Raw genomic sequence first — 16673 nt, 5'->3', positions numbered from 1 at the left:
ACAAAAACTGACGAGAGGCTGCGGAAACTAGGTCAACTGAATTCGGAAAGCACAATGTCAAGATGTAGTACAACATGACATCCCGTTTCGTATGAAGGGTTCTGGTTTGCTACACGTATCAAGATCAATGTGACGTAGACATTCCATCCTTTTGGATTGAGCATTGATAGCCTTTAGTCGTATTGGATACATAGCCGTTTCGAAGATACGACCAACGTTGTTCTTTTCGAATGAGTTGCGATCACGGTGAGGTACTAGGTAGTCAAATGGTCAGAGCGGTGGGCGCATCCTCAATAACTTGTATCCGTTTAATGTACCTAAAATGATGCCCGGTGCTCCCTTGGAGTGTCATAGAGTATCCATGAACGTTTACCAACTCACACCATGTAGTACTTACTATCGCGGTCCAATCGCGGCGCTTCAATCTCAGTGACTTGCCGTATTTGGCGAATGTTATACTTTCATCACTGCAGCCCTGTTGTTTGTTCTTCAGAACTTACGACTAGACTTGTGAAAGGTCACCCACACGGTGTCCACAGCGACGGCGACCCTTAAGAGGACAATGGCTCTTTATTCACCAGAACGGACTCTCCCCTGTATTCGAGTTTAATGAAAAGCAGACCGGTGGCCATTGAAAGTCTGTCAATTCACTCCGCGTCCGAGTCCTTCTATCCATTTTAGCTCCCATTGGAGGCATTATCCTTCCTTCTCCCTTTTCTTTCTCTGTTGCTGGTCATCTTCTGCCTTTGTAGTATCTGAATATCTTTTCTAGTGATTGCTGGTATAACCTTGCCCGCAATGCTACCAGCTAAAGCATGTGAGTTGCTGCAATCAATGAATGTACTTGCAAGTTGACTGGATGATGGCCGTCAGATATCTTCATCAGTCTCAACACTGTCCGCACTCTTAGCATAGTCGCCCTTCTTTTAGTTTTCTCCAGCAGCATCCTGGTGATGGTTGATGACATCGAGGCAGTTAATGTGTTTTCCAATGGCGGGAGCAACTCCACAATCAACTATGCCTACATCCCGTGAGCGATTTTTGTTTGCATCATTGCGGATGAGCTCAATTTGCTTGCTGTAGAAACAGTACAGTTCCTAATCAGCCAGCGGGCGTGTTTTGGGCGGTATTGAATCGGCTGTTGATCATTGCCCAAACCGTCGTTTTGATTCTTTCAGAACTAGGTATGATATTGGCATTAGTGTGTGAGTGTACGTCATCTCAACCTGTCCAGGCTGGCCCGCCGCATTCTTTGATCACTACTTCCCCGTTCTCGGGAGCAACTTTGGAGTAGGTGCTCTGGGAGTGATGCAATGCCTGTAAGTTGATAAGCCCCTCCAATCGATCTCTTACCAACTCATTCGGGACATCAACAGAATCGGAGCCTCTGTTCTTTCTCACTTCGTCAAAGTTTTCCCCCTCGTCTCTGCTTTCTTCCTCTTTTCCGTTGGCTGTCTCAACATTCTAATCGGCCTTATCTTCCGAGAACACGTCAAGTCCACGCGTTCCATATTGTCTTTCAGGGACCGAGCAGAGGACGTATTGTCATCACTCGATAACACTAAAGAGACAGCGTTCAGCAGATATAGGATGGATCGAGACGCAGAAAAGGGTATGTGACAAGATTTGAGATTGCTTTGGCGTCGCTGACTTTTGCTTCCTGCATAGGCCTGAGCGTCAAAGAACCTGATGTTGCGCACACTTCCACTTAGATGTGTTGTCGGCGCTATCACCCCTGCCCAATTCCTGCCATTGTGTTATATAGGTGATCGAGTGTCCAATGTGCTCTTGGGTATTTACTGAGTATGTAGTCTTTCTATCTATGTATACGGCTTGCACTGAACTGTAAATCTATGCAACATTATCTACTCTACTGTCATTACACACCTTGTATTTTCTAGCACTTTCTCAATTTTAACTGATCTGGGCATGGCACACGACACGAAGTTATGTGTCTAAGTTTGGTTTCAGGATAAACAGATCAATACGATGCTCTACCGCCGTCAGCGTTTCTTGTTCTCGCCCACAGCAGTTGCCCGCCACGTGACACCTGCCCAGAGCTCTTGCTTTTCCAGGCCCACGTGCCTCTCCCTGTACAGGTGAGCAACGGTTCGTAAACTAGCGTTCGCCCCAAACTTTGATGTCGAATTCTGCGGACTGCGGACAATACGATGCTGCAATTGTGTAAGGAGAAGCTACTTATGCTCTCGTTTGTGTACTGTCAGTCCACTTCCTTCATTCCCCCGTAGTTCCGGCAACAACACTCCCGTGTACACCCCACTCAACGCCGAAGCCAAATATCACCCAAGCTATGAGGACTATGCTGAACCCGGCCCCAATTGCTACCCAGCGCGCATACAAAGATACAGAGCCTGGAACAGGGCTTTTCAACGCCACTTCCTTCTGCTTCGGCGTTGCGTTCTCGTCCCGCTTGCCTTCCTCGGTTGCCGTATGCGGACGTAGCTCCCAAAGCCTCTCAACTTCCCTTGCCAGATTCTTTGGGCGTACCTCTGAGAGCCGCGCGGCAGGTAGATACCTCTTTCCGAATGACGTATAGCAGGCACCCAGCAATGCACCTGACACAAGCACGCAGGCAAACGCGTATACGAGCCAGACCGTCACGGCACTCTCGAGCGAGTCGTTGGGGGAAAGGTCTTGGAGCTTCCCAGCTGCCGTCACGATGATGACAATGGAGCCCTGAACAACCGATTCTGTGATACGAGTAGGTGAGAGTTCCGAAAAGGGAGAAGAATCAAGCATACTTTTGATAGCAAAGCTGGAAATCACGTCAAGAAGGTCTATGGCAAAGATGTGCTAAAGAACTCACGCCGTTGCGTAGTAGTGAGGATCCGGTATAATGCTGCGCACGATCTCCACTTGCGGAGCTGGCGTCAAGCTCTACAAGATAATGTTAAAGTACTGTGAGTAAATGAAGATGGCATTTTGTGCACCTACCTGAGCAAACGCATAAAATATATATGCGCAAACTAATTCGAGTTCAGTACACCATCTACCTGAGACGTTTCGGCTCACCAAATGTCGGCACTGTCTCAGAAAATCTCAACAGTAGCATGGAGATGAGGAACATACATCCTGAGAGAAACACTGGTTTTACGATCAGCGTCTGCATTATCAACCGAGAGGATGCTCACGAATAGTCACGCGATGCCCGTATGCATCGATGAACACGCCCTCTAAAGGGGTAAGTCCAACAGGAAGAAGCAAGTAAAAACTCGACACCCATCCGCCAACTATAGCTCCTTTCTTGAGTCTTTGCTGCGCAAATTGCCTGCGAAAATCCAACACTTGTTACCCTACCGGAAAGACATTCACTCACGTGGATATCGACACAAATGACTGCACACCAGCGTTTTCAAAGGTTGCAAAAAGAATCATAAACCAGAACGTAAACGGCATCTGGCGCACGGCCGGCCAATTAAATGTTCCAGTCTTAATGCTACCCGCACTTGGCTGGCCGACCCGCTTGGAGTAATCGACGACCTCGTAATGAGAACGAAGGTATTTATCAAGGACGAAAATGCAAATAGCGCTGAGAAGAGAGAAAAGGCTTATTATTGCGCTTATCCAGAGAGGCCATGAATATGAGCCAAGGTTTTCGGACATCACGTTCGCGGTGCTCTGCCCGACATATTGAGCCAGATTTGCTATCGACCTACACGGCAGAGGTGCACATGAGTTTTGAAAGTGTAGTCATAGAACCTACCATATGATGCCTGAAAAAAATAATAAAATAAAATATAAGAATCGTTGACGATCGCGAGGCGCCTCACCTATGGACACCCCGAAACCGTTTCCCGGCGCAAAATATGCGGCGAAGATTTTGTGCTGCGCATTATCTAGGGATCCGTCACCAATAGCTGCAATGATCTTGCCCGCCATCAGGACATGATAACTATTGAGTCCATTTGTCGTTGCGCCGGCCTCCACGGCAGCGCCCGCAAGATGAAATGCGGTAAGTATGACAGACATGAGTGGGCCTCCAAATTTGTCGATAACGAAGCCGAGGGCGATGCAGAGGAAGGTGTTGACCTGTTGGACAGTAAGTACGTCGGTCCCGCGTTAACGTAATAGGATCGGTCGTACCAGATTTGTCACAGATACCTAGTAGTCCAAGAACGTCAATACCGCCACGATTCTGTTGAGCAAAAATCTCACAAGCGTAGCAAATTCGGAATTGTTGATCTCGAGTGTTTTCTCGATCGTTGTCTTCATAGTTGTAATGAGACCCTGGGAGCACAAATATAATTTGTCTAATCTGCAGAAATTGAAATATGTATGCGTACGTTAGACCAATGATTTCCGACTTTGCAGTTATATGAGCTGTCAGCGAAATTCGTAGACATGAATACTTACATGTGCACATGCACGTGAATGCAATCATTGCCACCTGCCACCTTAGAGGTAGCTTAGGTTTTGGGGCAGAGTAAGAAAGAGCACTGATTGGTGATTGGCATTGGTTATCTTTGCCATCTACGTCGGCAGGAGCAACAGCACTGGCGGAGCGAATACTGACAGTGGGCATGATAACTGCGAACGATCCGCAAGCAAAAGTCAGAGGCTTGGTCAGCTTATGAGTTTTTTTTTGCAGAATCTACCTTGAAGAATAGAAGCGGAGACGCTCCTTGAAGTCGTGCGGCTTGGCAGGCGAAGATCAAGGGAGTTCGAGAGAGTCCGACAGTCCCAGTGATCCAATTTATGTGCGGCATGATACTAATAGTGTATCATGATGTCAATGATGTTACCTCCACGGCCCTTAACCGGCATACTGGTTAAATGTTGATGTCTTGCTGGTTGAGACATCGACCCACTGTGTTGGGTTGGAGTGTGACCGATCGATCCATTGCGAGAGGTCGATAATCCTCCCTGGAACAGCTCATTGCAGATATAAATGATTGCTAACATGATATCAACCATGGCTCGGGATATGAAGGTGTTTTGGGAATGGCTGTTTGTTTTCGACCAACTCACCTGAATGCAGCGTTCCTAGATCTGGAGATTATCTGATAAGAATGGAGATCGCGTGCAATCACCAGTCGCTATAATCTGATAAGCGGCTCTCGAAGTCCGAGCTCACTCGGAATTTCGGACTTCGATTGCAACGTCTGATGGGCATTTCTTCGCGAGTATACACGATCTTTGGGGATATGAAAATGAAGCTGCTTTTCTGGTACGTTGCGTTGCTGCAGCTTAGTATACGACCAGACTGTGAATGTGCAAGTTACGACCGGCCTGGGTGGAGGTCTTCGCAGACTCTAGGTCTATGACTGACGGTGACAAAGTCTTGGTGCCCTCGGCAAAATGAAGCGGAGTTATAATGAAGCTCATCACTCCCCCACCAACCTCATTGTTGCCCGCCTGCCCGCTCCCCGCCACCCACGATATCGAAAGGAATGCAGATTTTGGGCTCCATCCTAACTGGGTGATATGGTGTGAGGCTGCCAAGGCTGTAGAATACTACAAGACTTTGAGCTGGCTTAGGAAAAGAACGGTTTCTAAGTCCGCCTGACCTATCACAAGCTCAGCGTTTGACTATACCCAGCGGCATCCGTACAAATTATGTACGTATATCATACATTCGTCTCACACATTCTGAGGTACCTCCTCTGTCAACTGCCAGGTTCTGAGTTCCGCCACGGCTGCGTATGGCAGAATGGCAGTAATCTGCCAACAATGCTAGGGCAACCCTCGTCAATCTGTGCATTCTTGGCAACACTGCGGTGACTGCCAGGAGTCGTAGGTGCCATGTTACCCTTCCGAAGTACTTCGGCTCCCAGATGTCGAGAAGAACAAGGTATATGCGTTACCTCACTTACAGCAGAGGTCCAGACATCCAGCACCGCCCGGTAAGGTATTTTCTGCTTGTGTCACTGTCAAGCCACCACGCTTCAGGTCTCCCTCCACTTATCACACCTACCTCCCGCGCCAAGCCTGACCACAATCTCACGAAGTCTGTCGCTCCACGCCTCGAAACGCCACGCTGACCCCTGCGCTATAGTGTGACCTCCCGAAGCCCTCCCACCACTTCCTCCTTTCGTCCATATCAGGAAAACTTCAGTATTTATTTTGCCTTAGTCTACTTAGTAAACCACATACTTAGGCGGCAAAGGAGATTTAAGGAAGACAAGATCAGGATACATATGAAAAATCGTTGCAATGTTTCGGGATTTGTTGGGGTAAGTACTGTCGTTAAATCGAGTTTAATTCTTCTTTACACAAGTCTAATTGGTCGATACTTTCGAGTTTTCCCATGTGCGGGCTGGCCCAGGGTCTACCCCTTTGTCGTTGAGACACGCGCTCCGGGCGCTCTTGGCATGACGCACATGCTAAGCAATCTCTGCCCTAGCGGAGATTTTTTCTATCTACCTAGTGCGTGTGGGCAATTAGGAGGTCCTCGCCTCTTCTCTCTTGCCCATTGTCGCACTAGGTACGTTTTCTCTAGAATTCTTTGTAGGCCCCTTCTCACTTGCCCTTTGTCGCACTAGCTTGTTTTCTCGTCACCATTATAAAAAACATCGCTTTGAAGCTCATCCATGTCGGATTATGAACACCCATCCTCCCAAACTCGATCCTCAGCTCAAAGAGAGTCCGCAGAAAGTCTCTCTACGTCGTTTAATTCCGAAGTCGTTGAACGATGTCTCAAAATTGTCATCGACTACAGAAAACGCAAGATCTCAAAGGCAAAGGCAGTTCTTGGAATCCAACAAGTACTTGCCGAAGCCACCACTGAAGGAGACCCGTCCTTTGATAGCGGGTTCTCGCATTATCTTGAAGTCCTCGACGCAATCAGGACAGACGAGGAACCGGAAAGTATTCGAGGAGGTTCCAGACCGCCACGTGCGGATAGGAGTGACGAGATGTATGATCCAGAAGGAGAGGTCATCAAGAGGGCATATCGAAGAGGCAGAGCACGTAGCAAAGAAACCGAGGATAGTGCTGAACGAGAGTCTGACTCCGGGGATAGCAGCAGGTTCAAGCGGGACAAACGACGAAAGCTTTCAGACGACGAACTCACATATTGTCCGTGGGTCGAACCATCCCGTTTCTGCTCTCTCTCTCGATCAGAAGGAATCAAAAAGTCCCTGCAATGTTACGAAGAGTGGTCGGATGATCCCAAATATTATCGAACCAAAATCACCACTACCCCCGGATGTCCGAAGCTGTCCACGTCTCAATGGACCTTGCTACTTGAGGGAAAGGCCGTTGACCTCGACAAAGTTTTCACCGGACGCTATTCCACAGCCATCGACTCTAAACAAACCCAGTCCCTTGGGAAGGGATTTGAGCTCTCGCTCTCCCAACCTACCGTTAGTCATAAGGTCAAATCAGCGGGGGATTGGGGAATTGCTACCGACTTATGGACTCGGGCCCTCACCTTCATCATGCCGTGGCGTGAAGAGGAGGTTCGAGAATACCGAGACTATATGTCCGACATCTTCGGAAATCACTTCTACTCCGTTCACGAGCGTGTCCTCGACTTCGACCGAGCTGTTCGACTCCTTGTCGAGCAACAAAAGTATCTCCGGCTCGACGACTTTCAAAAGTTCGACGGCCTTAAATCCAGTCATTTGTCCGCGTTCGGAATGGTTGCCATGCAGAATGCCCGTGACACGGGAGAAAAATCAGGGAAAGATTTTGGAGGAGGAAAACGTCAATCAAAAGGAAGGGGTGAGCCCTGTCATAAGTGGAACCGAGGAGAATGCAAGAAAGAGGCCAATGAGTGCCTTTATTTCCACGTTTGTGACCGAGGAAGCTGCAGGGGGAACCACAAGCGCGGAGAGTGCCCAATGGACAAAAGAGGTAAATAGGTCAATAGCGGGTGGTCAACGTTTCCGGCGTCACTTCATTTGGGGAAAACAAATATCGGTGATTAGTCCGACGGCACTTTGGACTGAAACAGCAGAAGCATTACCCTCTCCTCCTCCATCCGAATTTCTTAACGTCGAGGCTATAAGCACGATTCGTTCTCGTCCCGATCTGTTTCGAGTCGACACACCTATTAATATCGACATCTTTCAATCCATGTTGGAAAAAGCTGGTCATCCTAATCCTTCTTTTTATCTCTCAGTCTGCAGAGGTCTTCGCCATGGATTCTGGCCATGGGCTGATACCCATTATGGCCAATATCCAACCACATGGGAAGAAGCCACACCCGTTCCGGTAAATTCGCAGGAGCAAGAGTTCCTTCGTGACCAAATTGACAAGGAGGTTCAAGTCGGTCGTTATTCCTCAGACTTCGGACCAGATTTATTGCCCGGGATGTACACCATGCCCATTCACGCTGTACCAAAAGAAGGAGGAAAGTATAGGCTGGTTACCAACCATAGCGCGGGATCCTTTTCTCTCAACTCGATGATTGCTAAAGCCGATATTGCTGGAGTTACCTTGGACAATGTCCAGCACTTGGGGAATGCTCTTCGTCAATACAGGCAGCAAGAAGGAGACGGACCCCTAGTAATTTGGAAAGCGGACGTTTCAGAAGCTTACCGACACATGCCTATGCACCCGCTATGGCAAATCAAGCAAATAGTTTCTTTTGAGGGTCGACGGCATGTTGATAGGGCCAACGTTTTTGGGGGTCGCGCATCTCAACGAATCTTCCATGCTTTCATGTCACTTGTTATTTGGTTAGCAGTCTTCACACGTTTCATCCTTGCTTACATATATGTCGACGATTCATTCTCGTACGCCGAGGAACATGACCGAGCCTTTTACGTCAAGTATCAAAAGCTCTTGCCCCGGAATATGGTCAAGCTCCTTCACCTCTGGGATGAGCTCGGTATACCTCACGAAGAACGCAAACAAGTGTTCGGATCGCCCCTTCCCGTTATAGGATTTGATGTTGATGCTCAACTAATGCGTATCACCCTTCGCGATCAAGCCAAATCCGACCTCATCACCGAGTTGCGGACATTTGCACGTCATCGACATCGAAGAACCTTGCGGGAGTGTGAGCATATCGCGGGGTCCCTTAACTGGGCCCTTAACGTTGCTCCAATGTTGCGCCCCGGTCTCGCAGCGCTGTATAGAAAGATGAAGGGAAAGACACAAACGAAAGCACTTGTATGGCTTAATCGCCAAATTGTTTTGGAGATTCTCTGGGCAGCGGATCATCTGGAACGTTCTAACGGAGTGTACCTCCTCAAGTCCGTGTCCTGGAACCTTCGTCAAATTGCATTCGCGCATGATGTATTGCGCGTCTATTGTGACGCTTCCGGTATCGGAATGGGATTCTGGTATCCTTCTCTGAATCTTGGTTTTCAATCTAACCTCCCAGTGCGCTCGCCAATTTCCGACATCTTCTTTTACGAAGCTCTATGTGTCACTTCGGCAATTCAAGATGCTGTCTCGCGTATCCCACAGGGTCACCGTTTAGCTGTCTTTACGGACAGTCTCGATACCGTCAGCATTTTTAGTTCGCTCTCTGGGGAATCCGGTTACAATCAGCTCCTCATATTTGTCGTCGACCTTATTCTCGCAACCGGGGTTGACTTTCGAGTTTTTCACATCGCGGGTGACAGAAACATCGTAGCGGATCACTTATCACGCAACAGAGCACGGGAAGCTTTGTCTTGCGTACCACGTCTTCGCATCCTCCCTTTTGAACCCCCTCGAAATGCGCTGGGGGGAGGTAAAAAATGATCCCATCACTACGTCAGGCCAAGCAGCCCGTTCGGGAAGCTTGGTCTCTGGAGCGGCTTGTACATGAACGGTCCATAAATCTGGGGCTTTCACTCGAGCGCTCAACAAATCACACCTACTCCTCAGCACTCAACTCTTATCTCACGTTCTGTGATTTACATCATTTTCCTGTTGAGCCTTCTGCCGATACATTCTCTTACTTCGTCACCTTCATGGCAGCTCAAATCAACCCCCGTTCCGTAGACAACTACCTCTCGGGAATTTGTAGTCAGCTGGAAGAGTATTACCCGTCTGTGCGGGACGTCAGGAAGTCTCGCTTGGTCGCGCGAACTTTGCGAGGTGCCAAACGACGCTACGGAATTCCAGTTAAGCGCAAGCTTCCCTTGACGCGAGCTGACCTTGCACGGGTGGTCGACAGTTACGCTCACCCATGCCATGACGACATCCTCTTTTTATCGTTACTCCTCGACGGTTTCCATGGGCTTCTACGCCTTGGAGAACTCGTATGGCCGGATAATCCAAAACTCCAACTACGTCAGAAACTCACCTTGCGCACCTCAGTAACTACCACACTCTCCAATCATTCCTTTGTGCTCCAAACGCACAAGGTAGACCCTCAATTCGAGGGGTCAACGATTGTCATTCAGCGTTCCCTCACTCATCCCGATCCTCACAAAATGTTCGTCGACTATTTGGCATCGCGGGACTCTTCGTTCCCATTCCATTCGACTCTCTGGCTATGCTCGAATGGGTCAGTCCCAACTCGGGCGTGGTTCATCTCGCGTTTACGCAAATTTTTCCCTCCTACAATCGCAGGTCACTCCTTGCGTGCTGGAGGCGCTACTTCCCTTGCGGCAGCTGGAGTCCCCGCATTGGAAATTCAAGCTATAGGTCGTTGGTCATCCGACTCGTTTCGTTCTTACATTCGTAAAAATCCAACTCTGTTGCATGCGCTGATATTTAACGGTCGGTCCGCACATGACGGGCGTGATCCGTTCACGCTCGTCCACTAAAAGATATGTTCTACTTCTTTTTCTTTTATCTCTTCACCATACTTATTTCCCTCCCTCCCTCCCATACACACACATTACGGCTTATTTTCACGCGCGTTCGCGCATCCTGGGGCTAATTTTTTATTTCTATCTATTGTCTCCACCATTTGTCCTTAGCTAGTCCGTTTATTCATCGGATTTTCTCGGGCTCGCGCCCGGGAAAATCCTTTCGCTGGCTAATCCTCGCAGCCTGCGCTTCTGCGAGGCTAAGTGAGACCAATTAGTCGAGTTTAATTCTTCTTTACACAAGTCTAATTGGTCGATACTTTCGAGTTTTCCCATGTGCGGGCTGGCCCAGGGTCTACCCCTTTGTCGTTGAGACACGCGCTCCGGGCGCTCTTGGCATGACGCACATGCTAAGCAATCTCTGCCCTAGCGGAGATTTTTTCTATCTACCTAGTGCGTGTGGGCAATTAGGAGGTCCTCGCCTCTTCTCTCTTGCCCATTGTCGCACTAGGTACGTTTTCTCTAGAATTCTTTGTAGGCCCCTTCTCACTTGCCCTTTGTCGCACTAGCTTGTTTTCTCGTCACCCACCCTCATTTTATTACCCTACCCTTGGCTTATTTTCACGCGCGTTCGCGCATCCTGGGGCTAATTTTTTATTTCTATCTATTGTCTCCACCATTTGTCCTTAGCTAGTCCGTTTATTCATCGGATTTTCTCGGGCTCGCGCCCGGGAAAATCCTTTCGCTGGCTAATCCTCGCAGCCTGCGCTTCTGCGAGGCTAAGTGAGACCAATTAGAAAAAATAACCTCATGCAATATGTGCATTTCAAGCGACATTGTAGAACTCACGTGACTACTATAAGACTTGTCCGCTCTCATCAAGGCTTTGCTATCGTTCCACCCGCTCAAGTTAGGTTCAAGATCCCTTCTCCGCCGCATAGGCTATATTACGTTTGTTGCCCATGTCATTGCCAGCGAAAGTTGATAGCTGGAATGTTGGGTACCCTTTAAAAGGATGCCAGCTCTCAGTTTTATGCACTGCGTCTATTGGCAGCACCAGTTTGTTGTCGTTAGATCTGTCTTACCGTTGTACTGCATTCACCAATGGCCCTACCCACCCAGTTCGCAGAAAGCCTTTGGGTGCGGACGTAGGTCTATCTATCATATGAACATCCTTAAATTCTCACCCCATCGTTTAGATCATTCTCCGCAGCAGGCCACACTTTGCTAGTCTATGACTATCTTCTAACTTTCAAATATGAAGTAAGTTTATTGTATGATATGCATAATGTTTCTTTGATTTCTTGTTTATCGTCTGTTGTTGCCAAGTCGCTACCTGGGTCCTGCAGTATCATGCATAATGTTCACAACACACCCTTTGTTGCAGGTCTTCTACATCTGGAACGCCCCCTGGACGGTCGTTAAAGTCTTGTTTCTTCTCAACCGTTATGGAAACCTTATTGGGCAGACTGCCATCCGGTTGGAAGAGGCCGGTCTCCTGGCACAGAATTCTCAAGAGGTATGTTATAGTTTCACGAGTGGACTTCCATCGTGTGACTGGTTTGCATGTGCCAGTTCTGCCAACGCTTCGCATTTTTCACCACTTGCTTTATGTATCTATCCACAGAATCGATTCATAGTGCGTACATCTAGTTGATATTTGTTGCACGCGCTAAGAGTTTTTATCCAGTCGTTGTGCTCGTGCGAGCGTGGGCCATCTGGGGAACTCGGAAGCGTGTGACAATGATCCTCATCTGGAGCTACATGTTATACGTCGTCGTGCTGTTGGCTGTCTCAGCAAATGTTGTGAGCAGCAGTCGTAGTAGGTTGCCTCGCTGCTTTTTCATGTTTTGTTGTTAAATATAGTTGTGCTCCCATAGGTCCGTATCTGTACCTCGACGTAATTCACGTTTGCGTGGTGACAGTGCCAAGTATGTGATTGTCATTCCGCTCCTCCACCGTATTAATTTGCCTCTTCAAAGAATTTGTGGTGGTTAGTTGTCAGCTGTATTATGCTGGATATATTGCTGGACTTCTCATTGCTGATATTATTATATTGCTAGTGGGTGAGCTATGTCGGAAGGTTAGGATATTCTGTCTTGTGCTCTTGCGCCTGCTGAAGACCATCAAGCTTCATTCTCGATGTAATACTCTTCGTCTTGACCATGCGAAGTCTCTGGAAATACTCGAGGGAATTTCAGCATCTGTACCCCTCTAATCTTCTCCATGTTCTCTTTCGAGACGGTGGGCATACTTTCTGGGGGGCTCCGTCTGCAACTGATCACAATTACATAGCGGCCATATTTTTCATTGTGAGTGTTAAAAACCTGCATAATGTATTGCGTGACCGACAACAGGAACAGGCTAGTATGTTCAGTAATGCATTGATTGTCGCCTCCTGGTGAGACTCGCTCAACCTCTTCACTCATTCCATTTACTTATGATGTTTAGGACTGCGTTTCGGGAAGTCAGTCTTCCTTACCCATAGCGGATTATTTATCTTCCTGACTGACATGATACAATTCCCAGGATCCAAAATATTTCCTTGGTAAAGGGTGCGTCACCATCAATATGGCCCATCACATTCGGTAAATCTATTGCATCTAGGTTCGCGACTCCGTTACTTTCAGTGGCTGGTCAGCGCCTAGTTCTGAACCTCCGAGGTCTCAAAACGCGTACTTACACAACCCGCGATATCAGCCGTGAAGTGGACCGGCAACTTCAAGCATTCGCTGAAGCAGAGTCTCCAGATGGAGATGACATCGAAGAGGTAGAACGTGTGCGAGAATAGGTGAGTATGAGGAAATACGAGTTAAATTTTATTTCCGTTGGTAACCATCTGTTTTAGTTCTGTATAGAAATATGTGGAAATCGATTCAATGTTGCTGACCTTGGTGCTTCCTCTTGTCTTTTCCTTTTCCTTTGCGTTTCCATATTTATTTTATATTTTCGTATTCAGTATAAGTAGCACAGGGCCACATCCGTGGTCTGTTGTTTTTGGCACGCGATCTGAATGAAGTTGTGCCTTGGGGTAAGCGCTAGCCTGCGATCCATTGTATTGTGGTGATCAAAACACATTCAAAATGTGTTTTGGTACAAAGTCCCACAGCTTCTAGTCATGAATCATTATCGGCGTCCTTGCGAACCTGCATTGTGTCTTGCCCGCTGCCACGTGTTATACCGATCTGTATGGTGCTGGATCCGTTCAACTATTCCACACAAAATATGCACACACACACACAAAGGATTTACACCCACAGAGTCGCGTACCGTTGCCGAGATGTACCAGGATGCTTTGGGATTAGCGTGACTTCCCGTTTTGGTAACACCGCACGACGACAAAATGCTCGAGCTCGCTGTCCTTGACAGCGAGCTCAAATAGTTGCCTAATCCTTCACCCTTTTCACTAGTTCTTTTGAGGGAAAAAAATCAACTGTAGCTAAGTAACTATGCTATTTTGACCATAAATCTTCCATACTTACAATATTCACCCATTCCTGTCATATATTTATACTGGGCGCTCCGAGGGGCTTATTATGGGCTCAATTAATGATGTATTTATTGTATAAATATATTAGAACTTCTACAAAGCCAGAAGTATACAATTAGAGTCCAGAAAATACCAGAAAAGCGGTCAGGGTGGGGGGAGGAGGAGGTGGGGAAGGAGGGTTGTGTTGTCCAAGAGTAAGCATAGTTAAGCTACAGGTGATTTTTTCTTTTAAAAGAACTAGTGAAAAGGGTGAAGGATTAGGCAACTATTTGAGCTCGCTGTTGAGGACAGCGAGCTTGAGCATTTTGTCGTCGTGCGGTGTTACCAAAACGGGAAGTCACGCTAATCCCAAAGCATCCTGGTACATCTCGGCAACGGTACGCGACTCTGTGGGTGTAAATCCTTTGTGTGTGTGTGTGCATATTTTGTGTGGAATAGTTGAACGAATCCAGCGCCATAGATCTGTATTCAATTCAATCACATACAACTTTGAACTTCATTCTTACCCAAGCGCGCCAGTAATTGGAAGAGTGCAACAGATTGGGAAATACAAATAGAAGGTGTACATATCGGGGACTCCACTGTATGTTCTGGGCAACAGGCTGCCACACGGCTGGATACAACATACATGCGATTTTACGAAGTCGTAAGATTGCCTCAAGAATGCGTATTAACAAGGTAGGACGCACGAAATTGATCACAGGCCAATGTGCATGAACACGATGCGCTGGTCCAAGGGCATATCCGTGTCACAAGCTAACGACTGGACTGCTTTATGCAACGCTCGGGCTGCTTGTTTTGAATTCATCTTGCCGTCCCCGCATAAATTTGTGTAGAAAGCCTCTACCAAGCGTCGGGCGGTCATATCGTCGACAGTCCAAAATGTGCCGGTGGTACTCTTTACACCAGCAAATTGTAGGGCAGCCGCCAGGTGTATCACTTCGTCAGGAGTTTCAAAGTCACCAAGTGCGGTCCCGCAGGCCGACAGGAATGCGAATTCATGTCGAGACAGATCTGTTTGTATGATATCTAGTAGTGAAAGTAGTTGGTCGCGCATGAGAAACGTCGGCTTGAAGGGTTCCAACAGGTTTTGTGTTCCGTGACACGCAAATGGAGCCAGCGATTATCCTGCAATGCTTGCAGGGTTCTTGACCTCGTTGATTCGGCGCTCGTGACCTTGGTGAAGGAAATGGTAGGAGGTATGAGGCGCCGCACCAATTCCAGCTCAGGCTCGACAGCCTCCAAAGGAAGTGAATGTCCTGGAGGGTGATTCTGACCAATTGCAGCAAAAGACACAGACAGGGATCTGTCATTGCTTTTGCGGGCCCCGATCGGCGCGGTAAGGGATGGAGTATATGAAGAAACATATAGCTGCGAAAGGGACTTTCCATTACGCTTGTATTCACCGGCAGCATGCAACGGCAAGAAATTGAAGTAAGAAGTTGGGCACCACCATAGTCGGGAACCTTGTGGCACAAATCTATCCAGTTTTTCAACCACAGGGCGGACTACATCATCCCATGGCTCCCGCAAAGTGTTCATCAGCCCTGCTTGGGTCTTTCTAGGACCAGCCTCTTTGTCAATGTTTTCTCGGAGTGCGAGCACTGACCGCGCGAGTCTCTTTAAATCGGTAAGGAGCCGAACACGAGCCGGAGGTTGTTTGTGCAGGATAATGATGGCGTCACAAGACCACCAGTTGGAGCTCGGAGAACAATAGTGTTGCAGGGTGACATTGATGATCAGTGAGGCAGAAGGCAGTGGCACGTTCGAAGTACTTGATGCATTGGATGAGATCCCTGCTGTCCTGCGTCCGGTGGTATCGTGCGAGACGACGATATCCAGCATCTGTTAATAGTATTAACGTGCGCATATCGCAGGATGTGGACTGAATATTACAAGCTCTTAGCAATAGAACATCGGGATGCATTGATCACTCACGGGGGCAATGGGGTGAACTGCGAAGTCATTTTCATCAAACCGTAACTACTCCACTGTAATGAACAGTGAAGTACATGGCGATAAAACTTCCTCCGCCTTTGGCTGAAAGATGACGGCTGGGATATCTCATTAACATCCGTTAGAGGCGATCAACAACCGACATTACTGACGATGTGACTTTTCACAGCGATGCAGTAAATCTCCAACAGAGGTCTCGACTGCGCGGAGGAGCTCTCCATCATCGAGCATGGGATCTAATTCAAATGAGGCATAAACCCTGACCCGAACTTTAGCAGACGGCTCGGATGGCCTAGAGCATTTTCAATATCCGCAGAAAAGACGGGATGAAGGATGACTTACAAAAGTATCCGCTCGTTCCATTCTATGACGTGCTGGTCTAGGTGTGCAGGTTTGTTGCTTGTCTGCCAATCAGCGCCATCAGCATGTACTGCCACGTGGAAGCCAGCTGGTATCCGTCGGAGACCAACAGTGAGACCAGTCGCGCAAATAGCTTGGGAAATCGTCAAGATGTACTGAAGGGAGATATCGTGACACATACCAGTAATGGCAACGTGCTGTAGTCTACT

General features: G+C 48.0%; 5 protein-coding genes across 5 annotated transcripts; 3 read left to right on the top strand and 2 right to left on the bottom strand.

The window, feature by feature from the left end:
• Positions 1-441: 441 nt before the first annotated feature.
• DEU56DRAFT_838952 (uncharacterized protein) lies at positions 442-1941 on the top strand. Its single transcript, XM_041354898.1, has 6 exons — positions 442-817; positions 874-1030; positions 1084-1184; positions 1235-1319; positions 1377-1612; positions 1669-1941. The coding sequence occupies exons 1-6, from the start codon at positions 799-801 to the stop codon at positions 1710-1712; spliced, it is 642 nt and encodes a 213-aa protein (XP_041202040.1). The 5' UTR covers positions 442-798; the 3' UTR covers positions 1713-1941.
• DEU56DRAFT_838944 (MFS general substrate transporter) lies at positions 1942-4701 on the bottom strand. Its single transcript, XM_041354897.1, is given in 15 exon segments — positions 1942-2719; positions 2804-2809; positions 2828-2898; positions 2956-2987; positions 3034-3105; positions 3153-3289; positions 3338-3673; positions 3725-3734; positions 3792-4050; positions 4105-4122; positions 4177-4248; positions 4305-4324; positions 4375-4482; positions 4535-4548; positions 4617-4701. 13 exon segments carry the CDS (start codon positions 4400-4402, stop codon positions 2236-2238), a joined length of 1545 nt encoding a protein of 514 aa, XP_041202039.1. The 5' UTR covers positions 4403-4482; positions 4535-4548; positions 4617-4701; the 3' UTR covers positions 1942-2235.
• A 1850-nt stretch (positions 4702-6551) lies between these two features.
• Positions 6552-7826, top strand: DEU56DRAFT_747986 (uncharacterized protein; the record flags this gene model as incomplete). The annotated part of the gene is made up of 2 exons (XM_041349315.1): positions 6552-6877; positions 6989-7826. The coding sequence occupies 2 exons, from the start codon at positions 6552-6554 to the stop codon at positions 7824-7826; spliced, it is 1164 nt and encodes a 387-aa protein (XP_041202038.1).
• Positions 7827-11530: 3704 nt separating this feature from the next.
• Positions 11531-13710, top strand: DEU56DRAFT_157841 (uncharacterized protein). The gene is made up of 15 exons (XM_041344815.1): positions 11531-11806; positions 11858-11921; positions 12046-12177; positions 12234-12297; positions 12349-12480; positions 12539-12589; positions 12641-12651; positions 12722-12741; positions 12790-12902; positions 12954-12970; positions 13022-13059; positions 13110-13125; positions 13188-13213; positions 13266-13449; positions 13507-13710. Exons 1-14 carry the CDS (start codon positions 11763-11765, stop codon positions 13447-13449), a joined length of 912 nt encoding a protein of 303 aa, XP_041202037.1. The 5' UTR covers positions 11531-11762; the 3' UTR covers positions 13507-13710.
• A 1135-nt stretch (positions 13711-14845) lies between these two features.
• Positions 14846-16643, bottom strand: DEU56DRAFT_984800 (CHAT domain-containing protein; the record flags this gene model as incomplete). Its single annotated transcript, XM_041360007.1, has 6 exons — positions 14846-15177; positions 15234-15993; positions 16087-16103; positions 16161-16202; positions 16257-16396; positions 16447-16643. The coding sequence occupies 6 exons, from the start codon at positions 16641-16643 to the stop codon at positions 14846-14848; spliced, it is 1488 nt and encodes a 495-aa protein (XP_041202036.1).
• Positions 16644-16673: the final 30 nt, after the last annotated feature.

The sequence above is a fragment of the Suillus clintonianus genome (assembly GCF_016758775.1).
Source record: "Suillus clintonianus strain FC179 chromosome Unknown DEU56scaffold_150, whole genome shotgun sequence".
Lineage (NCBI taxonomy): Eukaryota > Fungi > Basidiomycota > Agaricomycetes > Boletales > Suillaceae > Suillus > Suillus clintonianus.
The sequence above is the reverse complement of the archived record's forward strand: the minus strand, read 5'-3'. Positions and strand labels throughout refer to the sequence as shown.